The 25,328-nt window shown below is 36.0% G+C and overlaps 1 protein-coding gene across 1 annotated transcript in view; it reads right to left on the minus strand.

Moving 5' to 3' along the window:
- Window positions 1-831: 831 nt before the first annotated feature.
- ppp1r14c (protein phosphatase 1, regulatory (inhibitor) subunit 14C) overlaps window positions 832-25,328 on the minus strand; it is a 33,766-nt gene continuing 9,269 nt past the window's right edge. Inside the window, exons 2-4 of the mRNA XM_088625236.1 lie at window positions 15,126-15,209; window positions 13,316-13,348; window positions 832-4,888 (exon numbers count right to left, since the gene is read on the minus strand). Of these exons, the coding sequence (XP_088481362.1) occupies window positions 4,814-4,888; window positions 13,316-13,348; window positions 15,126-15,209 (192 nt within the window). The 3' untranslated portion in view covers window positions 832-4,813. The remainder of the gene's footprint in view (window positions 4,889-13,315; window positions 13,349-15,125; window positions 15,210-25,328) is intronic.

Below are 25,328 nucleotides of genomic sequence, written 5' to 3' on the forward strand. Positions count from 1 at the left end.
TCTAAATGTAATCCTTCTAGTACATCATGCAATTTTAACATTTCTTGATTTAAAATATCTTTAATGACAAATGCTAATATCTTGTTTGCCCTTTTTATTGCTTCCCCCTGCAAAAAAAAGGAAATGACATGCCAACATCTCCTTTTCCCATTTTGTGTTACAGATTATTTTTGCTCCTTGTTTACAATACCCTGCACTTCTCTACATCCAACATCTGCTAAGTATTTGTCCAGTTGTGAATATTAATGTTGTACTCCAGGGGTTACTGGAGCACATGAGCTAAGCCAATATGACTTTCCATAATGGGTGTTCTATCAATTCCTCCCTCTCTGTGAATTTCAACTGATAAGCCACAATGAGAACACAAATGTACAAAATTAGAGAAAAATATGCAGAACAACTATACTAGGACTTGGAATATCAGATTTACTCTTTTCCCCTTTGAAATGGATACCAAAATTACCCTGAATTGTTCAAATGAAATAATGACTGGGAAATGACTTGAGGAAAACATGTTTTATTTGTGAAGGTGCATGTCTCCTTTGGCTATAAACACTAAACATTCAGTAGTACTATTATTGTATCACTCAATTATCCTGCGGACATAACTGTACAAATTTGCAAAAAAACACTCATACCTCGGTTTCTCAAACCAAAACAATTTAACAAAATAACAGATTCTGCAAGAGACCAAAGGAATTTTCCAAAGAAATCAACACCCTAAGTGTGCCGACGTACAGAACAGACTGGTAGATGTGAACGCCGACTGTTCATTGCTGCATGATCTACAGCTCAGGCTTGTTTTTTTTTTTTTTTTTTTTAAAGTAGGACTTCCAGCAGTTCACATCAGAATAAAAAACGAGTAGACAGAGATGCGTTTTTGTTCTAAATTTGTCAGAACACAAATGTACACAGGAGAGGTCAGATTAAGTACTGGTTGACTGGGCATATGAAGGGGAACATGCTGGAAATCAGGTTTGATGTTGTACACGTCAAGTGCTTTGGGCCATTTGAGTGGTCTATTTTTATTTGTTGCATTTTTTTAAAAAAGTATCTAAATTGAAAATGATGGGTTATCAAAACATGTTAAAATCTGGTCATTTCAAAGGTCAGTGGATATTACCTGTGGGTTTTCCGTGTTGATTTCTCTTTTATACACATTCTAATACACTTTTATACACATCCTGATACTATTAACCAAAACTGTATTGATTTTCCCACATTAATATTCTTTAAAACTTGGAAAGCCAAATTCTAACCTCATGCCACTTTGTGCTTACAAAGGCAAAAATCTACTGCCAACACATTTAACAGCAGTACTGTATTACCACCTTCTAACATGAGATCTTCAGGTCTCAAAAGTAAGCAAGGCTGGTCCTCTGAAGCAAAATTCTCAAACCAATGCTACAATATGACCACCAGAGACTGTGCTGTAGGAGGTACTCTCCTTTGAGGGATGTTGAACTGAAGGGATGTTGGTATAGCTCATAAGAGCAGGGGTAGTCACCTGAGTGCCTTGGCTAAATTCCCCTCTATAAGCCTCAAACACAATCTGTCCTCCCTTAATTCCACAGATCAAATACCTTCTCATTTTCTCGGCCTGATCTGCTGTATAATGGGTCTGCCACATGTCATGCAGATGGGTGCTGCTCCTTAGTGATGGGTGAAGTGGGTCACTTATTATATATCAAGTGGAAAGTCCTTCGGGATGAAAATCACCATACACAGTAGATGAGCAATTGTTTTTAATAATTTAATTATACTGTACTTATTTGATTCATTGGCCAAGATAGTCCACTGTGGGGAAAAAAATGGAAAGCTTGATTGAAGGCTGCTGAAATTGGATTAGGAATCATGCAAACATACTACAAAATACACAACCATATATTTTACTAAAATATACAAAAACATCTTCTCTTTGCGAGCTCAAAAGGAAACATTCAATCATCCACCCGGGTTTATTATGCACTCACCTCAAAATTATTTTGTATTTTTAGCTTTTCAGCCATGAGAAGCTAAACCAAAACTTGCAGATTTGGTGACTATAACCTGGTCTCTAACATTAAATCAATTTTAACAATAAACATCACCTCACAGGACACAAATTGCACTTGACCCACTTTTCCTTCTCCGTCCCAGACATCCATTTTCATTTGGATGTCCTCAGCAGTCCCCTTATTAAGTATGGAGAATGTTCCATGATTATTTTATCTATTCAAGTTCAATGGGGGTGAAGGCATGATACAAAAAATTCACTCTGCTAAATCCAACTACATCAAAAGCTCGGTGATACAGGTACTAACATGGACACATCAGTTCATTAATTAAAAGACATGACGCTTAAACCACTTAAATGGCATTTTGACTTCTGCCTTGCACTAGACTACTTAGTGCTTCCCTACACTTCCAAGGTGCTCTACTTCTGTCCAGTCGATTCCTGGAGCACACCAGAAGATTGAGAAGTTTCCCCAACACTTAAAGCCAGCCGTCAATATTATTTTTGACCAGAATTGGATGATAAAAGAATACAAAATATCTTTTCTGGTTGGTCTCTTAAATGGGGACATAGCAGATTATTAACGTGCTGAAGGCTGATCATTGACAGTCTGAAAAGCAGGTCCAAGAACTTTAGCCACCAGTACCTAAGTGATGACAAAGATAAGATCAACAGCTAATAAGACTGGTGCCATGGACATTTAGTAACTCATCCACAAAGTGGTCTTTTCAGTAGAGTTAGAATACAGAAGAGATGAAGAAACCCCGAGAGAGACAAGTACAGACCCACCTTTTAAAATGACTGTATTCCTTTGTTTAGACATGCTGTACTTCACTGAACCTAGAGGTTCTCTTCTGGAGATAATATATCCAAATGAGGAACTGCATTAAATTGTGAAGATTGGAGTCCCTCCTTTTTTTTCCTCTTTAAAATACCTGTTTGTTGTGAAAACACGACCATCCAACCTAAAGACCTTAGTACCATTTATCCCAAAAGCTTTTAAGGTATTTGAGAAAACTTAACATTGAAAACTGTTTTGTTTGTTCTTCTGCCTTTATTGTCAGCAAAAAAAACTCTTAAATACCATACATTAAAAATAAAACCAAAGCTTGCAGATGTACAGAACAAACTTTCAAAAACATTTTCCCCTGTAGAAATCTGTTCAATTCACTCAAGGTATAAAAGATAACCAGGTTACACATCCTTCTTTCAATTTACTGTACTTAAGAATACATGCAATTTCAAAATGCCATACATTTTATCCAAAATGTCAGTAGTGTGGAAATCCTTCAAAAATAAAATTGCCATCGTCTGCCCCATTAGAGCTGACGTCTTACAGATTATGAACTTTCCTGAACAATATGGAAGTTTTATTTAAATACTGTCAAGACACTATTTTAGAGCCCCTGAAGCTCTAAAACAGTCTAATAAAAGAAAATAAAAACTGTATTAAGAAAATAAAACTAAATCAGCACCATTTGTTTTGTCCTAGAAAGGCATTCTGTCTGAGGAATAATAAAAAAATCTGCTTTATAACATCCTGCTCCAGGAATAAATAAAACCAAGGATGTCAAATTTAAAATTTCTTAAAATGGAAGAAATAAGTATGAATAAAAACACGTCCAGTGTTCCATAAAAAAATGGTAGCAATCGTGGGTTCACTTAGTTTTATTTTGCTTATCTGCAAATGTTTTCCAAAATTGAAGGTTCCATCCATTTATTTAATAGTTAATTTGTCCTGCATCATCTTTGGCAGCATACCATAGTCAATTGTTTAGAAAATTTAATTTTGATGGCCACAAATAAGGAATATCCATTGGCCTGTGCTTGGAATTCCAACACCTATAATCCCCGTTGTAACACACCTCATGACAACAGGCTGAACAGTTACTGTATGCTGCATAACTGTTCAGCCTGTTAAAACACACTGCACATGGTTTCAAACCACGAGTTTGAACGTGCAACGGTTGTTAGTTGTCTGCAATATTCTCCATAAATGTACATGCTTTTCTCCACAAATAACTTTGTTCTACTGCCAGACATCAATATTTACTGGTATTATTGAAATTAATTTGGCCAAATCTGGCAGCACTTCTTGAACACCCTTGTATGAAATGTAAAGTAAGGCTTGTACAATTCTGTGGATTTTTAAACTTCACACGCTTGCTGACAGGAGGTGTTTGAAAATCTTGTGCTTGCATTAACCATCAAAAGATTAACTAGGTAGTTTCCAAAATAAAACAAATCTAGAGCAAAGATTAATGATGCAAAGAATTAAACTCCTCTGAAAAGACCAAAATGGGGAAACTCAGCTTCTGCAAGGATCCTATAACTCAAATGCTTTCAATCCTTATGATTAGTAGTATATTAGCCAATATGTGTTTATTTAAAAAAAAAAGTGTGCTACTATTAAAATGAATAGGGAAGAAGCCTCTTAACACTGCCTGTACAGATCACAGTGGAAGTGTTTTTATAATAATCGAGCAAATAATTGTACCAAGTCCTCTCTTCCATAATCCACAAACGAACTGCATTATAACTGCAATACCAATCACTGTTGTTTCAGCTTTGCCAAACTTAAAAAAAAGACAGATATGGGAAGCAAATGGGCTCTAGACTTGACTTCCTGGCAAAACCTAAATCATAAACCTCAAAAACACCACAGTTAAATTAAAAAATGTCCTTTAGATAGCATTTTCTTGTACAAATAGCTCCCCAAAACCAAAAAAGGCATTTGAGGATCTTAATGAAGAGTCCATTTTGCGTTTTTGATTCTGGCTTATGGCTGATGCACTGTTGATCATTGTCAGGCCACTATTATAGACCCTTTTTTTGAGGAGCACTTAGCTTTCTCATCCCTCTTATCCGTGACAACAGCTCTTTGACGAACTCCTGCAAGACACAAGAAGCGTTGTACATATGAGAACAATTTTTAAAAAATGCATTGAGCTAGAAAATGAGTTGGTAAACTGCTGCTAATTACTGTTGGTAGCTATTATTGGGAAACGAATACAGATGACAGTACTAAAAAGGGAAGGAAAAATAGCTGAAGAAATGCATCATTATACCTTGCTGCAAACTTGGGTGTATCTGAACCAACAGGTATTACATAAAAATGTGTCCTCCGATGCTCATCTGGACTGAATGCTTTGATCACAGAACAAAAACCTACCATTAGAGTGTCATAACTGATCCTTATATTGGTCTCCATATTATTATAATGTGCAGTGAATCCCCCTAACTTTGCTCTTCCTTAGCCTGCATCAGTATGAGAGAGAGATATTTTCTACAACACAAGTTTTAAATGAAAAAAACAAAAACAAAATGAAAGCATATATCCACCTCATCACCTACTGTAGCTAATTGTAGAAACCCTAAGGATATCTTGCACAGAAGGGGGTGCTGGCAACAGGTTCCACATGCACCACAGCCCCACCCATGAAATGTGTGGCAGAAAATAAACTTGAGTAGTTGCCCCTCCTGTCAGCCTGCCATCCCTTTGTTATCAGTTCATGTCTCAACAAAGCTCAAGATGCATCTATACAACAGCATGGTTATCAGTTTTGCAGCACGGGGCAGGGAGCTGGGCTGTAAAGACCCAGTGAGAAACTGATTAAACTCTCCATTTCTCCTGCATCTTACAGTGCTTGCATGATCACAAACCAAACTCCTACAACTCGTTGTGTATAGAGGAGACTCCTGTTTTCCATTTTAAATGTACTGTCCTATAGTGCCCACTTCCTCTGCATTTCATTGTTGGTTCTGAAGAAGTCCCACGATTTGACTTTGTCAGAGTCTTTGATAATTGTTAATATTTAAACTGAAATTTTTGGTGCACCAGAGTAGGACGTTCCTCTAAGATTTAGTTGCTCTTATTTGGACACATTCCAAAACTGCAGGAACATTTTTGCTTTGCATCATAACACTGGATGCAATATTCAAAATGCAGCCTTATTTTTGCATTGCACAAATTTTAAAATCAAATTTAACATCTCGGCTTTTAAAGATGTATTCTAAAATTGTATTGCTCTTTCACATCGCATCGATGAAAATGATCCGTCAAACACCCAAAGTTTTTTCCCCCCATGATCAACTTCAAAGCTCTGCATTTCTTTTATAGTTTAGTTTTTTTTCTACTTGTATTTAGGACTTATTTGCATTTAAATTTGCCATGTGTATACCTACTGAATTGGATTTAAATCTTTTCAGATTTTCTTTGCAAAACTGCAAAGTCTGCTTAGGTATCAGGTTATTGTCCTTTGTACAGTAAATTGATCCGTTCTGGATGAGAGATGCATAACCCTGACTGACAGACTGACTTGGGTCAAAGAGACAATTTACACACAAAAAACAGTTTCAGAATGAAAAGAAATAACCTTTCCCTATGGTTTTTAGGCATCTTTATCATCCAAATAAATTCATTGAGGGGAAAAAAAATGTGCAACCCCTGAATTGTTCAAGCACCCCAGAGAAAAAGTAATCCCAAATCATACAGATTACTTCATCATCAGTTTCATTTTAAATAAGAGCAGTCGTGGCATTTCATTCACTAATGCTTACATACTTCAGAGGTGGACATGAAACCAGTGTATTCTGTGGGGCAAAATGGCACTACACTAAGCTGGACAGTCCACCTGTGCATCCACACATCACCAGATCGCTAGTCCCTTTTGTTATTTTTTCAGATTCCTGTATTCAATGCAACTTCCACAATTTCAAACAAATATTGGTACCTACTGTACAGATGCAAAACTGGGTTTTTACTGAAGAAATCTGTTTATTTTGGTCAATGTTAGTGACAGTGTCCCTACCTGAGTATTGAACTCACAATCCATAGATCAGGAGTCTATTTCCTGCCCTTTTGTCTTACGGGCATATATACAGTATTTTGGCTTTGGTAAGTTTCATTGTGCATGACACCACTGCCCGAATTCAGTCTCTGCGTACAGCCACATTGCATTTAAAAAAATGAGCACCAACTTTAATCATGCAGAAGGTAATTATAGGAACAAAAAAAACTATAAATGCACTTTCAATAAAAAAGGCAATGGAAATTATAACAAACTTGATCCACAAAGACGAAACCAAATGCAGTGTTAGTCCCGAAATCACCCTTTGCAGGAAATTAATGGCTTGATAGAATAAAAGCAGCAGTGCTAGGCAACAAAAATCCAATCAAATAGCAATGTTGCAGTGTCCCACCTATTGCACCCTTGAGAAAAGCCCTTAACCAAAAAAAGGCTTCTATCTGAAGCATGGTCTTTGCTATACAGTATATAGAAAATAAAAGAATATTAATCTGGTGCAGGGACTAATTATGATCAGATAAAATTTAAAAGAACCGTTCTATTTACAGGAAAAAGGAATAAAAGTGCTTTGTTGATTACATGCAAACATCGATGCCAGAAAGCAATTCATGTACTACACATAGTATAGGACAACAGTGTCTGTATACAGTACAGTATGTGCTCAGTCAATAGTTACAGTATATTGCCTTTTTAAAAATGAACACTAGTTAGCAAAACGGTCTTCCTTTTTATAGAGTGCTTGTTTTTTTGACTCCCCTTCTAACAATGTTCTGCTGATCTTTAAAGCTTCTCTTACTAAGAAAAACAACAGCAACACTCTCGGGCACCTCTAAGCAAAACAGTGGAGCTTGGGGTCAGGAGGATGGCCCATCAACTCGCACCCTCATTAAAATAGTCACTTTCAGATCAGCTGTCAAATCACTGAAGACCAGCACAATGATAAAACCAATCGAAACAAAAGGCGTAGCAAGACATTATGAGTACCTTGAGTCCATGACCTACTTTATAAATTTCAACTGCAATGCATGTCCGCAGGTAATGAAGCTCTGACACAGATGCAGACTCTTAGCAGCTATGTCCTTTGAGGATTACTGTTCTCTAATCCGCCCTCAGACTCCTTCAGAAGTGAGCCCCCCACACAGTGACCTTGCAGCACCTCTAGCAAAAACGACACTGACTGCTATTTCAATTGATGGCTTTATTGTTTTCTGTTTTAACATAAAACGGAGTTTATAGCTATAAAATGTTCCATTGTCCTATCATTATTATTAGCAGAAGTGCTACATTTCCTCTTTCCCCAAATGATTCCTAAGAAATTGAAAATTAACATTTAATATTCGAGGACAATACCCACTGGAGAAGTAATTAAAGACAGACAATGAAAGTGCATAATTCAGGAACATGATGTTCCAATGTCTGTTACCTAGTAAATTATTTTAAGTTCAAAGAATCGGAACACTAATCTGAAGCATACTCCTGGTCTGTATTTTGAAATATAGTACCAAGTACTTGCTTATGACACCAACATGAAATGTGCAGTTACTTAAATGCTGTACAAATGTAGAGAAATTAAGATTTCAGCATATGTACTTCTGAAGTATTTTGTGAAAAACTCACCCGTTTTAAACAAGATCCTAAATGTTAAGTGTGATGAAACAAAAATCAGCCAATTAACACACAGGTACCACTTTTACACATATCACTCATTGATGGTTTGTAACTAAGAAGACCCTCATACAAAAGCAATATGCATGTTCAACTTCTGTTTTAGGTTGGTTATGACAGGATGAAGACAAGACTGCTGTGCATTATCATTATCCTGAAAAAACACCAAGATGCCAAAAGCAAAATTCAATGACTTGTTTTTGGTCTATTTTTGTAGAAAACCTTCAGTCGTAGTTCTGCATGAAGACTATTAAGCATCCAGTTTAAGCAGAGCCAAATTCTTCCAAAAACACATACTTGAAGCAAAACAATTACAGTACAAAGAGAAATGGGAATTGTGTCTTCACTTGAAGATATGAACAAAGGCGATTCATTCATCAATGGGTAATTGCCAATTATTTGCTTTACTGCGGCGTGTTTACTGGCATGTCTGCATACCTCTCTTGATTGCAACTGCATCCTTTCTTGAGTTCCCTCATTTACAGTGTTTTGTGCCAATGCAATCGTGGCACTGGGATATTGTGCAACAACTCTTCTGCTTTCCCCTGACCTCACACTACCACCATCATAATAAAATACAAGTAGCCTAACTTTTCATTTGAGATTCAGCCTCTGAGCTGAAACACCATATTTGTCTTGAGTAAAGATAATAAACAATTCCTTACACTTATATAGTGCTTTTCTGGACACTACACTCAAAGTGCTGTACAGGTAATGCGGACTCCCCTCCTTCACCACTAATGTGCAGCATCTACCTGGATGATGTCCTAGGTGGCTTAGAATAGCCCTTTCATACCATATCCTGCTTTAAGTGCTCATCTGTTATAGTTACAGAAAAAACTGTCCCATTAGGTAAGCCTCAACTGATTCCTGTTCACTGCATGTGGAGTTCATGGAGCCCAGTGGAGCAGTGAATTCCTCATCACTGCTCTGTGTTTAATCATTTCTTCCCAAGTCTCCTTGGGGGTAAGCACTAAGTGACTAGCAAGTGATCAACATTCCAGTTAATGCAGGATTCCTGCTCAACCTCTTCCTTGGTACAGATCTTTTGAGAACAGAATTTGTTTCGTTTTTTTTGCACGGTTAACATCTTATAACTGTGCTGTGGAAATGACCCAATTTTAAAAACGGACACCAATTTATGTTTTGTTTTCCCCCATTAAACTGTTTTGTAATTAGTATTAGTAATTAGTTTGGGTATTTTTGCTAACCTCTCAACCTTCTAAAGAAAAAGAGGAACATTTATCTCAAATATCTCATTTATCTCCTTCAAGCTTCCATGACCTATGTAAAGTAAAAGCAGTCATCCTCCTTTGACAGTGAGGCTTCCCCTTATTTCTTAATCCGAATAAAATACCAAGTTCATTTGTAAGACTAGCAATACTTACGAAATGATTGGAAAAAAATAACATTGATACAGCCAGTACACTGCATTTCATACACTTTAAATTGTTTTACTTGGGGAAAAGATTGAGCCATACTTAAGCAAGACCCTAGAACAGATGGTTTGCACTTTTAAAAACCCAGCAGCAGTAACGCATACAAGCAGAGTACAGTATATAGTACATTACCACTTAAAGTAGGAAAATATTTTTTGATCAAATTTTAATCTTTTGTGAGGAATTCTAAAATTGCAGGTGGTAGGCATTCAAGGATGTGCATATTTTTTGAATGAAAACTGCTGAAATGGATAGACAATTCATTGGGGCTGCATGCTCAAATTGGGATTATTAGTGGAGGATCCTAGGATTCTGTATTAGAACCTCTATTCTCTCTAAATCACACCATTGATCTAGATTCCAGTAGCAAACTAAAAGTTTTCAGATGCTATACACCATGGCAGCTGCAAAGGGAAGTCCAAGAAACTCAGATTGAATTCAAGAATATTTGATCAAGATAATAATACTAATAATACTAATAATAATAATAATAATTGCTAACACTTATATAGCGCTTTTCTGGACACTCCACTCAAAGCGCTTTACAGGTAATGGGAACTCCCCTCCACCACCACCAATGTGCAGCATCCACCTGGATACACTACTTCGGTCACATACAGTACTGTACATTCACAATGTTATATGCAGTCACTTCTAGCTTTGTTTTTGAGATCTAATAATACAAATGAGCTTTATGAGTGCTTATGAGTTGAGTCTGTGCTAATCCATCATATTTGTCTTCTACTCACTGTGGGGAAGCAATGTAAAGCAAAAACAATGTTAACATATACGTATATGGATAAGTGTAGGATTCAAGTCAAAACTGTACAATGCACTATGCAAGACCTCACTTACAATACAGTGCAAAATATATTTCTAGAGTCCTTCTAGAAAAGAACAACCAGGGAACATATTACTCTGACAGACTAAAAAAAAAAACTTTTAGTCTCAAACCGAGAAGACTATTAGGGGACTTGATTCAAGTATCAGGTCATCAGTGGAACTGCCAAAATTAACCAAAAGAACTCCATCAGACTCAGTGAAAAACCAATTGGGGACATGCATGGAGAAAAAGTGCAATTAAAACAAGAGCCACTTCTGAAAAATAAAGGGCTGTAGGAATTGGGAACAAGAAATCAACCAATCTCGTCTTTCAATAAAACAGCAACATGAAATCCTTAAACCAACCAGCTATCCAAAACGATATGGACTAGAAGGGCTAAACAGTAACATTGTGAAAACTTAATGTTCAACTTCAAAGCCATCTAGCCAAGCCACAAAACTCACATATTACAGTTGCATTACTGTGAGTTTGTAACATACAGATTCACTTTTCAGTTAGACTGCTGAATAAATAAGGCTATACAGTACATCTTAATTATTCAAATTTATCTCAAGCTGCTCTAAACTCAATGCAGAACGTCAGGATAATGCAATACAACTAAAGGCAAACAAAATAATTTAGACAAACACCTTTACAACAATCCTTATCTACAAATTAATGAACAAAGATGAAGAATGCCTATAATAAAAAACATTTATACATTAAATGAATAAAAGATTCCTATAGCACTCAGACCATTGGAGTATTTCACAGCATCACAAAATGTCGACAAAGCAGCAGTTAGGTCTACTACAGTTTCAGCTGGTGCAGCAGAAGTGAATTTAACACTTTCCAGAACAATTAAAACCATAATACTTCATTAAAACAAATGACTTTACCCTTGCCTGTGAATGATCCTTTATGTATAAAAACTCTAAACAAAACCACAGTACAACACATTCCCTTAAAATAAATGTACTAAAGTGACATTTAAAAGCCTTTCCCTCATGGCACACAGTTCCACAGAAAAGAGATACTATAAATTAGGTCATTGAGGAGATGGTTTCAGTTGAGCTGTTTGCTGCAGAATGGTGGCTGACTGAAGCATGAGATGTGTGATCAGGCAGCTTCCCATTCTTAAGACTTTCACGTCAGACCAGACAGACTACCTCTTTCATGGATTCAATGCTAGTGAGTGACCTGAATAAAATGTGCCGCATCTGGCAAGAGAAAACCACTAAAAGTGTTGCACAAAAGGTGTCCGATTGACTAGACAAACTCCTTCTGTCCCCCCCTCAGAAACCCTCAGACAGACAAGGAAGGGAAAAAGACAACATAATAATATCAAAGGCAAACTGTTTGCTTTAAATTAAATGCGTTTTAGGTCAAATTAGACCACCTGCATGGGCGCACAGCATCTTTGCCTTACGGGCTGAATCTCTCCACCCCTTATTTTTGACAATACAGAACACCAAAGATAAAAGCTATGTTACAAAATCTACAAAGTTAATTTGCTGTTATCACAGTGCAAAATAATAACAGAGCAAATCAATTTAAACACATTTATTTTGTACTAAATGAAAACTGAAGGCCATATGTGCAGATCTTTAATAAAATTATGCAATACTATGGCAGTTCATTACACTATATAAACTTCATTTATGAGAATGACACTACATGAAAGCAATCGAGTTAATTCTTTAGCAAAACCCTTGTATACCTATACATAATATAGTGCTGATTGGAATGGATTGGTTACTGATTATTTAACCAAAAACCAAACTAAAGGAATCATCTATTAAATATTCCAATTGCTTCTATAAAACGGGTCTTGGACAATTTCCCAAGAAAGCAATAACTCATATGTACCACCACTTGCTGCTTTAATGATTCAATAAACTGATAGGCTTTATAGTAAACAGATTCCATCTTCTTTAAAAGAGAACATAGCTTTGTCATAACTTTGTTCTGAGTTTACAAAGGGCAGAACCTTCCACCATTAATACCAAACAGGTTATTAAATGTAAAAGAATTTACTTTAAAAAAAAAAGAATAGGATGACTCACACAATACAGTTTTAAAGCACTAAGACAAATGATCAGGTGCTGAAACGCCCATCTCACTGACTAGTCAATGATAATGGTATTTGATTTCAAATGTAATGTAAACTCATCTTATTCTACAATAACTAAAAAGATACTTGGAATGATATCTTGACACTAAAAGTTACAAAAGTTATGGTTATTTAAAGGCAATTCAAAAAATAAAATCAATGTGAAAACGCCGACTCTATATCTTATAACAGCTATCATCCACTTCCATTTTTTTTTTTTGCTTATCATAATAGACCTGGGTACTGAGAAGCATTAAAATAAGGAAATTAGAGAGATAAATACTGTACTTGTCTAAGTGAATGTGATAACCCTCGAGTCCAGTGCATTTCCAATAGTCCAATCTCACCTCAGCACAGGCAGGTGGATTTTGGTGTAGAAAAACATGCATTTCTGTACTTAACATGCACTTTCAGATAATTAAATTCCTTTATCAATTTAAAAAATGAGAAAAGTGATTAAAAAATACTTACTTCTGTGGGTTTATAACAGTCTATCAGCGATTCCTTAAAAGAAACAAAGAAAACAAAACGAGTTTTTCCAAAGTGATCATGACTTGTGACAAAGGTGTTCGGGTTTTAACAGGATGACTTAGTTGAATGTGAATTCCCAAAATATATTTTTCTTTGAGGACAAATGTACTCTTTCACCAGAGTTATTTTTAAAATATTTCCATTGCACAAGGTTGAAACATTCAGAGCAACAGGTCTAACAGGACAAATGCATATATGATTAAGCCTTTATTTGGTTGAGTCAACCGTCTACATTCCACAGAACAGAATAAGGAGTTTGTTGTAAGCAGTAAAATGGCCTTCCTATAAGGTGTACAAGGTTTGGTGCACATCAGAGCAATAATTCCATTTTCAATACATTTAGACATTTTACAAGGAATCATTTAGCAGCAAACAAAGGTGGGGACACGTCTAGGGACTAACATTCCAGCTCCAGAAATTAAGTGCGTATTCCAGGGTCTAAACTTGCAGGCCAGAAACAGCAATTCAGAAATTGGGGAGTTAACCAATGATAAGCACAATTTAATACTCTCAAGTGTCAGCATCACTGACAGATGACCTTCACTATTACTGCTAAGATAAACTGTACTGTATTGACTGATAAAACCTCTGACAAGAGCACTATGTTTCATTTGGCCTGCAAGAATGACAAGTTACTTTATACTGTTTATTTTCAAAACCGTCATAAAAATGCTCCTTCTGAAGGCCAACCGATTTGAATGTTCTTGTGAAAAGTCAAAGCATTTTTCTTTGATGGATAAATTCAAGGTACATACATTCTGGAATACAAGTCATTTCAAGAGATTAAAAAAATAACAGTATTAAAGGAAAACTTGCTCCATGTAAACTGAATGCATGCAGCACAAAACATCAGTGCAGTGGCTCTGTGGCTAAGGATCTGTGCCTGTGGCTGGAAGGCTGCCGGTTCAAATCCTGTGGCCGGCAGAGGAATCCTACTCCGTTGGGCCCCTGAGCAAGGCCCTTAACCCCAACTGCTGCAGGGGTGCTGTATAAATGCCTGACCCTGTGCTCTGACCCCAAGCTTCTCTTCCTGTCTGTGTATCTCATGGAAAGCAAGTTGGGGTATGCAAACAGACGAATTCCTAATACAAGAAATTGTATATGGCCAATTAAGTAATCTGATTTTATCAATAAGAGTAAAAGAACCAAACATACAGTACTTGATAATTTGTTGAAAAGGCAAACAAAATGCTGAATCTCACACCAAACTGTGGTAATGTTTAAGCCCTTGTAAACTTGTGGTTACATGTTATACAGTACTTATAACTGTTACTTACACAAAGCAATAGTTAATAAGTAACAGCTTATAATTTCTTAATGTCCGTGTGTGAACCACAAATTGAACTGGAGGAATCTGAAAGGGTTTGACAGGTGAGGTTCCCATTTTTTTATAGGACCCGAAATGTTGTAACGATGTAATGGCACAAACCTTAGGTTGTATTGCCTCTGAAGATAAGCATATAATTTTAATTTCATTTCTTTACTCGAGACCAAAAAAGAACTTCGAAAGGGTTTGATACACATTTATCAGCCTGAAAACATCTCATTAAATCATGACGTACCTCCTCAGTATAGAACTACTGCGGCTTCCCTCACAATTTCAATTACTTAACTTCCAGAATTATTCATTGCAGGGTATTCTGCCATTCAGAATTTTTTTTGTAACAGTCATTAAAATGGCCCATACTGACTTACTTACAGTACAACTGACTTGACAGAGTCTAGATGTGTGCTCTGCTTTTAAACTCACTTGTAATTTAGTGGCCCGTTCATCTTCACTGGGTTCATCCAGAAGGTCATCAATGTCTATTTCAACTTCTGGCATTTCTTCCTCCTATGCAAAGAGAAAACATTGTTTGCACAATCTGTACACAGCAGTCAAAAGTCTTAACATGTATTACTAATTAATGAGGGGACTTCTGACAGATTTTGGTACAATCACCATAACATATATTACTTTTATAAACCAAATGACATGAGGTTTTGCATCTATTTTCTTAGAATGAGAAAGAACCAGTGTAATACAAATGTGCAGTATTACAGACCATAATGCCTGGGAAAAAAAAACAAAACAGGACCTCACATGCAAATCTTTGTTAAGTAGCAGCATCTTTAGCATCTTAAAGTCCCAATGCTGCTTGTTTGGGGCTACTTTCACCCCCAGTAATTACAAAACAGTAGAGAAAAGCAGAATGAGAGTGAATGGGAAGTCCTTGCAAATACAGAAGTGCAAAAAATGATCCAGATTACATGGCTGTCCCTTGACACAGCCGTATCAAAACAGTAAATGGAAAATAAGGAATCACCAACACCATGTTTAAACTAGGTAAGACTTCTAGCTTGTAAACTAAAATTAATGAGATGGTGTTTGATTTTACAGAGTACATCTTGAGAAATGGAGACATGGAACACTTAAAAGGCATCAGTCATGAGTTGCCGTAACCTCAACAAGGCTGACAATTGCCCTATCAACCCAGTATATTAGGATGTTTGCAAGAAGACCGAGTTCTCATTACCACACATAGTGAATAAAGGTCTCCACAAGATCTTGCTTTGTAAATTCACTCCTGTCCTACCTCATTAGCATTTAATGAAAAAGGTCCAATACTACAAACACTTAATATATTTACTTAAAGATTTCTACACACATACTAGAGAAATCGATTTGAGATATTTGATTTTAAGATCATGAAAATCAGTTTAGGAGGTTCTTAAACTGGTGTTGTACTGTATATTAGAAAATGCTCAAAGTCAGCATCAATTCTAATTGTGTGAATTCAAAAAAAGGTGCATTTATGATTTTATTACACTTAAGATTTAAATTCATTTTAATGACATGTCCCTGCCACTTTAAAACAATCAAGCAAACACTTTCCAATTGTGGGGAAACTGCATAATAAACGGAAACTTCCTTTCTACTGGAGGAATATCAGAATATAGAAGACAAGAGCTATACTAAGTGATGCTAAAGGAGCATACAGACTGTCATGTATTACAGTCACAAGTCCAGAAACATTCTGTGCTGCAATTCCTCTTTACAGTAGCAATCTTGCACAGCTGAAAAGAGGAAAAATCTTATGCACTCATTCATTATCCGACAGAGATCTACTGTATTATGCTTTTAATTTAGTTTTCGGGTGAAAGGAGAAAGTGAAAATTAAATAGGTACCGTCATTAAGTTGGAATTTACTTTTAATAACTTTAAAAGGCATGGATTGCATTTTGATGTTTTATTGCACAAACAATATGGCAATTCCCAAGAGAAAACACTGGATTAACTTGAATGCAAATTGGCATCAATCTTCCTGAGCGTTTCTATGGAAACATAGTCAGGCAAAGTATTCAACCCAACAAAACGCCCTGAATTTAAAACATCGGTACTAAGGTCCTAAAAACCACATGCATTGTTAAAGAGAAAATATTTAACCCGCACAGTTGTATCTAAAAAGGAAACTGCACAACAATTTTCCTCAAAACAACTGCTGTTTCTTCAAGCGTGTACTGTACATATAGCCAACAAAGAGAATGCTAGAAATTCATTCTTTTTTGCCAATAATTAAAAAAAAATTTGAAACAATGTTTACAACTTTAAGCACAAGGCTAAGCATTTATGAAATTGCTTGGTTAATGCCATTTTTGTAAAGAACATAAAAACTGTACAGCTACTATATATGGGGGTTAAACTAAAAAAACAAATGAGTTGCCACAAAAAGTAGAAAAGTATTTATTGAGCTTGTGATGGAAACAAATAGAATATCCAACATAATAGGCTTCACAGGTATATTAAGATTGACGATTGTTGATCTGTATTTTACATTTTTCGTTTCTTTGCAGTTTTTGTCAACAATAAGCATTTCAACCATGGAATCATCCGGTTTTGAAGATTTCTAAATCAACTGCTACTTTAAAATAACGGACACATCACTGGGGATTAAACAAAATGGGACATCATATGCTTGTATTCCCCCCCCCCCGCCCCAAGAACTTGATATTTCAAGTTTAGCTCCTTTTCAAATTTAATACACTCATATATATATATATAAAATCAGTTGTCATCTTCAATATTAGATTAGTCACTTGTTCTAAATTACATTAAAATTATAGGTCATGAAGCAAAGACAGCCTCATAGCAGCTTGACTTGTATAGAATTCCCTGAGAGATGGAGGATGGTTCCATCATAATTAGATGCTAATGTGAACAATTCACTTCAAGGTCAAAAGAGAAGGGGAAGAAAAGGATTCATCATAAACTATACCTCTAATCAATTGAATCAAGTGTCATCAACTTGGAAAGTTTGTGCTAAAATGTAATATGAAGAGTTTTTTGCTGGCTTGGTCAAGGACCTCTAGATTTTAAGGGAGAATTCTCCAATTGCAAGGCAAAATACTTTGGATCTTGGAAAAACTACTCTTCACCACTTTCTTCACTTTTCAATCATTAGCATTGTAATACTGAGGAATTAGTCTTAAGTTTTAATAGCGAGGTCAGGGAGTGATGAACTTATTTTAAGATTTCTCAATACTATAAAAACCCCCTTTGGTTTGTTCACTGAAGAGGAGTCTGACACAGAGCTTACAGAAAAGCTACAAATGTGTTGCAGATTCAAATGACACTTATCATGACAGAGCAATTTTAAGTCTTATTTCTACTACACAGCAAATTTAAAGCACTATCATCCCTGGTGGGGCAGAGCAGCCAAAATACATTTCTAACTGCCCCCTTAATTGGGAAATCATTAGATTTACTCTGCTATTCCTCTGGCTTGCACAATAACTTTGCAGAACTTTTGCTAAAGCAAGTCACACACTAAAACGGTAAAGGAGAAACATATGCTAGAAACACTGACCATCTGCACATTTGGCACATGGGATATTAATGGTCCAGAACAGAGCTTCTGGTCTGCAATCCAGCAGAAAGCTTATAAATTCTTTGGTGAACTGTCCCCCTCCCAGGGCAGAAACGGGTATCGTAGCAATCTAGACCAATCCAACAAGGCTAAGAGGTCACTAAAACCGATGACACCCCTATAAGCCTTTGGCCTACATATCATCTCTGTCTGGCCATTTGCTAACCCAAATAGGACCAGATGGCCAAGAGGCTTTAAACTCTGAGTCACTAATTAAAAACAAAGTACCATGACAGTGGTGGATAAATAGAAAGGCAAGACATACACTAGTTATATTCAGACACACGTAGCACATACAGCAAAAACAAGTTTCATTTATGGCTTAAATATAACAATGCACTGCAGATTCTGAGAAAACATACTGTATGCATCATCTGCAGCAAGACATTTTGATTAATGGCTTGCAGCAGTGTAGTACCAAAAGTGTGGAAGCTATATTAAATTAAGTGCAGCTCAGACATTCAGTCTCTGAATTATTAGAACATGCACCAGTTCTAACAAAAGATCATCCTCCAAACTGCATTTTCTGTAGTCTCTAAGAAAAAAAATTCAATTGGTTCAGTTTTTCTTTAAATTAACAGATCTTTAAAAATCCAGGCTGCTTCATTTGGGATGTTTAAATAAAAAGCAGTACCTATTACGGCTTTGATTATCAAACTAAAGGTCACATTACTTGTAATCTTTTCTATCAGTCCAATTATGTTTTATAATATAACTAGGCAATCTTAAGAAAAAAATAAGAACATTCTGAGGTAGGATGCAGCAACAATTCTGGATAATGGAAGAAAAGGTCTAACTGCATTTCCTATTTGTCTCTCCCATTTCTACTTTCTTTGGAAACTGGCAAACACTTGGCAAAGTTTCTCTATGGGCCACTTCAAATTGTGTTTTTTTATATTAGAGCATCATGTTTAAAAGATGAACTGACTATAATAACCAGGCAGAATTCTTTCTAATCATAAGGTGGTGCTTTTTAGGAAATGCATAAAGGCAGACTCTTGGTAAACATTCAAAGCACAGATTGAAATCAGGTGAAGAGATGGTGCATTTCATTTCAAAGGTAAGGATTTATTCCGAGAATGCAAGAGTACAATATGTTTCTTTTATGAATCATTAGGACAAAGGGTTAAACTCACTTCATTTATTTAAAAAAATTCAAATGAAAAGCGATTCAAACACCTCATTAGGATTCAACAGATACAAATTAGGGTCTTGCAAATTTGTTTTCCAAAATAACACTCTTCTCTACAAGACAAAAAAAAAGCTGTTCTTATTGTTCAAGAAAGCAGAAATGTATATTTCTGTACCATACCATTAAAGCTTTAAAATCCATAGCTTGCCACTGTTAAAAACAAAGTATTGTAGTATTTGTCTTGAAGAATTAAACAACTCTAAAATCTTCTACTCATTGTTCACATACCCATTCGAATAAGTGCTTGATTTGGTTTTAGAACTAAGCTAAATCAATATGGAAATAAGATCCAAGAGAACAGACAGATTTGTAAAGGATTGCCAGAAAGATTTTTAACAAGCAGAAACAATAATGGTCATACACCAAGCACCTTACTGTATGTGGCTAATGGAATTTTCAAAAGATTATCAAATTCCTCAGAAAAGATTGATTCTCAAATCATAGGTGGTAGGAATGCAGAGTAATGCAGCTACAGTATATGGATTGTGAACTGGTCAACGTATAGGAAACGTTGAGTATAGCTAACACATTATATAATGTAAGCTACACATTATATATAAGCTAAATACTTTAGAAGCAGCAAATGAAATACAAAAAAGTTTAGATCGTTCTAGACAGGGAAAACAGCTGGCAGATACTTAAATATAGACATCAGCAGAGTATTAAATGAAGAAAGCAAAAAAACGAATATCAAAATGGAAAATACACAAGAGACTACTTATTAAAAAATGGGAAAAATGGAAAAAAAAGGTGGGATATACTGATAATCAGAGATAAGATTAATAAGACTGATAAGAGAGAAGACTCGGGGACTCTGTAGGAACTGGATACAAAGTATTCAAAATCTAAAGCATTGATAAAGTCTACCCAGTAGATTTGTCCAGAATGAATACCAAAGACTGGAGGCAGTTCTTTACCTAAAGGGTTGTAGGGGTATGAATCAAGATACCAAGTTAAGAAGTGGCTACATATCATCAGATCAGATAGCTCCTACCTACCAAATGAGACAGATGGGCCATGGAGCCTTCCAGCATTTAAATCATTTATGTTGGAGAGAATAAAAGATTTAGGCTGACCTGGACACACAGGCTGAAGATACTGTATTTCTTGCAAGCCAGTAAATTCCTGTGGATTGGTCATTTAGTGCTTGGCATTATTTTTACATACAGTCCTTCTGGACCTTGTCATGAAGCTTTTAAGTGACATTAATTCATTAAACAATGTTTGCAAGTTTGACATTTTAAAAAGAGAAGGGAGAGGAGACTAAACTGCTCTTTTTTTATTCAAAGGGAAACCAACTGCCCTGAAACCTCCATTCTGCATATGGTTTGTTTTTAAAATTTTCATTAGGACACCAGTTGATAGCGTCAACTACTGTATGTGACATCACAGAACACTTTCTGCAATTAAAATTTCCTTCTTCAAACCTAAAGAGTACTTTATGGAAAAGGAGAGCACTTAAGTTTTATTTACATCATTACCACATGTCCCTACTTCAAAATCACCTATGACTCAACTTACCAGAGATTTTAGTCTATGTATACTTCACAAACCATTGATCCCCCCTGCTTTCCACCCCTCAGCTGAGCACTGCATATTACACAAAAATGATTTCCAACAGTGAATCATTTCCAATTCAAACCTCTAAAGAATTTTAATTCAGCTTTCAATGTTAAAAGGTGAATACTCTAATAAGGTCCCAAGAGGTTTTCACAATAGCCTTGCCATTAACATTTTTTGTATTTCTGGCTCAACTGCTAGTCCACCACAGATCCAAACAGGTCATACGATTTCTTCATATTGAGCATGTGATGAATTATACTGTACATACACGAACACACTTTCCTTTCTTTCAAGGAAACTACAGTAATTGTGTACATCCACAGATTTTGAAAGCATTTCAGAAAAGTGTACACATTGTACACACTCAAAAGCTGTAAAATTTAAGACATTTAGAAATAAAGTTAACTGGTGAGCATTAAAAATCAGGTAAAAGACAAGAACTAAAAAGCTAAAACACACTGTGTGCATTTTGTTCTACCTAAAGATCTAAGACAGACAACACTGGATCTGAAGAAAAGCTTCCCTCCGATGTGCCATTTAAGTCCGTAAACAGACTGTACAGGTGGCCATTTTAACATTTTGAGAACAACCATTTAGTGGCATTAACGTGACAGGGAGAACAGGAATTTTTATTCAGGGCAATGAAAACAACTGGGAAGGGAGGCGACTCCATATTAGGAATCAGTGAATAAGATTTGTCCACAAGTGAATTCCCATAAAATTATTTTCAATAAATACCATGGGGTTTTCAAGACATTAAACCAACCCTAGTATCTATGATCAAACAACTACAACACTTCAGTTTCAGTTTGTATAGTCTGGTTCATTTAAAAAGTGCAAGCAAAAGCTGTGCCCCATACACCCGCATTTCCTACTTTGTGGTTCCAACCTATATTTTGCTACAGTACATGAAGCACACAGTTTAGTGCCAAGCATTATGTACTGTATTTCCAGGATGCATCTTCTGACCCTTTCTACTTCATCCATCAAAACCAAAATCTTAGTGCAATAGAACTTCATTCTATCAATAGATAATGACTCGATGGCCTTCCATGAAGTCATAATGCCAATGACAGAACTTATTTGGATACAAAAGGACTAGAAACACTCACAAAATGGCAGCAAAGTTGAATTCTGACATTTAGCCCAGTTATAAAACTGGCAAAACCTTGCCAACAAGCCATCACTCAGGAATGACAATCCGACAAATCCATGCAACAAGATGGAGGGTCAAACTCACCATTTTAGTTCAAATAATGCACCTCTAAGTTTGCCAATATGGGTCCCATGGAGTGTTCTACTCTGACAAGTAAAATCGATTATTTTAGCTACAGCTTAAAAGGAATAGTTTAAAGACAGTAAATGAGAATTGAGTGGATAAAGCAATGCCTTTGGGAATCACATGAAGGCTTTTATGCCTTCTATTTATGGATTATAGATTTTTGACTTTGTGTGAAGTTGACAGCAAGTGCATTAGGCAAGAAAGCCATTTAATAGCTCTCTCACTAGGGGGCTATCAATGAAAAGGCTTATTAGCCTAATTCTATTCATACAGCATAGGTATAAAATGCATTTAAGCATAATGAACATTTGGTTTAAGAAGAGTACAGGAGGAAAGAACTACTACAGAATGAAGGATGAGGTCATTAGATCGGTTACCAAAAAACTGAAGTGATTTAATTAGGATATAGGTCAATTTTTTGCAAAATAAGTTCCTGGTGTCTCCTAGACTAAAACTTGTTACTTCTCAGTATCCTCACTATAAGGACTGGAAGGTGTGAACTCATGTTTAGAGGTGACAGGAGCACATCTTTGTAGTGAATGTTATATACACACACACACACACACGTCTTCACCACATTAAAATTAACATTTAACAATACATGATAAGAAGTAAGTGAAGCTTTTAATCAAACAGAAAAGAACTCCAGTATTGACAACCGATTTTAAAATGTTGGTCACAAATATTAACTTCAGCCATGAATTGCCAGACCATTCAAACCTACAGATAAACCTGTACCAGCATTAAAATGTGCATACAAGTGGCATTATCAAAATTTTTAATATCTTTACATTTCTATTCAAATATAAATCAGACTATGCTAGACGTTAAAACTCCACAGCACAATACAGTGTAAGCTTTTTACATTAGTTTTTTGCTGCTGTCCCTTCCATTATACTTATCTGTAATGCTTCGCTACAGTATTTCACAACGATCTTAGTTATCAGATTTAGTTACTTGCAACCATATATAAAATTTAGATTTTTTGGTTTTGTTGGATGGAAGATGGATGTACATCTAATTGACAACTGTGTCCTCATGTTCAATTTCTTTTTACTAGATTTCAGAATCAGACCCAGTTCATTATAGATTGCACTTCTGTTGGAATCAATGGTAATAACTTAGTGCTTCAGCAAAGCAGAACACCAACATTTTTTAAGTTGCTATGAAAGAATCAACTTTTCTCTTTCAGAAGCCTGTAATTGAGACGGGACTGCTTTGCTTAAAATTTGAATCATTAAAATGTATTAAATTAGGAAATTGACTGTCTTCCTCAAGCACATACTTGGCCACCACCATGCGAAGGACGGCGCCCATTTACAGTATAGTGTCCCCATCACCATACTGGGGCATTAGGACCCACATGAACCTCAGGGTGAGCGCCCCCTGCTGGCCCCACTACCTTAGTTTTTCCCAGGTCTCCCATCCAGGTACTGACCAGGCTCACACCTGCTTAGCTTCAGTAGGGTGCCAGTCAATATGGCTGCTGGCCACTGAATCTGGATGAGATTCTAAGACCAATCTGCTAATAATTACCACACAAAATAGCTTCTTCTCCTTTGCAAAAAAAATACTTAATGTATTGTAATGTTAGCCGATATCTTGTTAAAGGGGTATGACAAGTATTTTAGCATAAAATAACCTTATAAACTGTTTGCCTTGGTTTTACTAATTTTTAAGTAGTCCAGGCATCCCTACTTTAAAATAGAATGAAGAGATCCCATCAAACCATAACACGATTTTGTGAATACAACTTAAAATTAGCTGATCCACTTCCAACAAGAAGAACTAAGGAAAATACAATTTCTCTAGGTGAACAGCTCTCTTTACTTAATGTAATCAAAGCCAAGACTCTGTAACATAGTAGTTACTTCAAAATTCCATTTCTCAATTACTAGGAACCTAAAATAAATTAATACAAGAGTCAATAACCTAGTAAGATATTACCTCAAATCTTTTAGATAGTGAATTAACAATAGCAAAATCAAAGCCTTACCATTCTTTGGTTTGCATTTTGCTGTAACTTTGAGAGGGGGAAAATATGATATGCCATCTAAATCAGTAAGTACAAGCTTGGTTAAAGACTATTTGTTCAAAAGGTAGAATGCATGTTTTACCACCCTCAGTAATTCAAAATTCAAAAAACTCAAAATGGTTTCAGTAACAGACTCAATTTCAAGTGTGGTTTTTCTTTCTACAACTTTTGCTGTTCTTTAAAAAATTGCAAATAGCGTCATCCGAGATCTATCGAGAAACTAAACGCACCTAAGTTGGTAATTTGTCAGGTGTCTTCAGAAATTACTGGCAGCCTACTGAATAGTCCTAATCATAAAGAGTGTTCTGGCGCACTATGGCTGCCATTGCATCATCCAGGTGGATGCTGCACATTGGTGGTGGTGGAGGGGAGTCCCCATTACCTGTAAAGCACTTTGAGTGGAGTGTCCAGAAAAGCGCTATACAAAAGTGTAAGCAATTATTAATTATAAAATTGCCCAAGAATGAAAATGCTAAAAGTCTAATAGAAGACTTAGTAACCTTTATTATGGATACTGCATTTTTTCTCCATTTGACATTAAGTCAGTTACTGTAATTAAGACTTACACAAAATGAAGTGTTAAACTGCAAAGGCTATACTTTGTAATGACTTTGGAAGCACGATAAATTAGAACCATTTAAGCACTGCATTATTTGCATTAAACAAGTAAAGTCTCAAAACTGGGTCCAGCGCACTTTCGACTGTTTCCTAACGACTATTAGCATTTCATTGTCAGGATTTCTACTCGTCAAATACATAAGAAAGATCTTGTACCCACAACATAGACCAGCTGCCAAGTCTTCCCAGATTTCACTTCTACATAGTACATAAAAGAAAAACCCTGGTTCTTGATAATTAAAGTCTGTATTGATACAAACACACCTACAGCATATAGCATTTAAATGGCCGTACTACAAACATTTCATGTACTGCTAGTTGACTCCACATGGGATTTATACCCATAACTTCATGTG

Source organism: Lepisosteus platostomus, chromosome 3 (genome assembly GCF_059453375.1).
Source record: "Lepisosteus platostomus isolate fLepPlt1 chromosome 3, fLepPlt1.hap1, whole genome shotgun sequence".
In the NCBI taxonomy this organism is placed as follows: domain Eukaryota; kingdom Metazoa; phylum Chordata; class Actinopteri; order Semionotiformes; family Lepisosteidae; genus Lepisosteus; species Lepisosteus platostomus.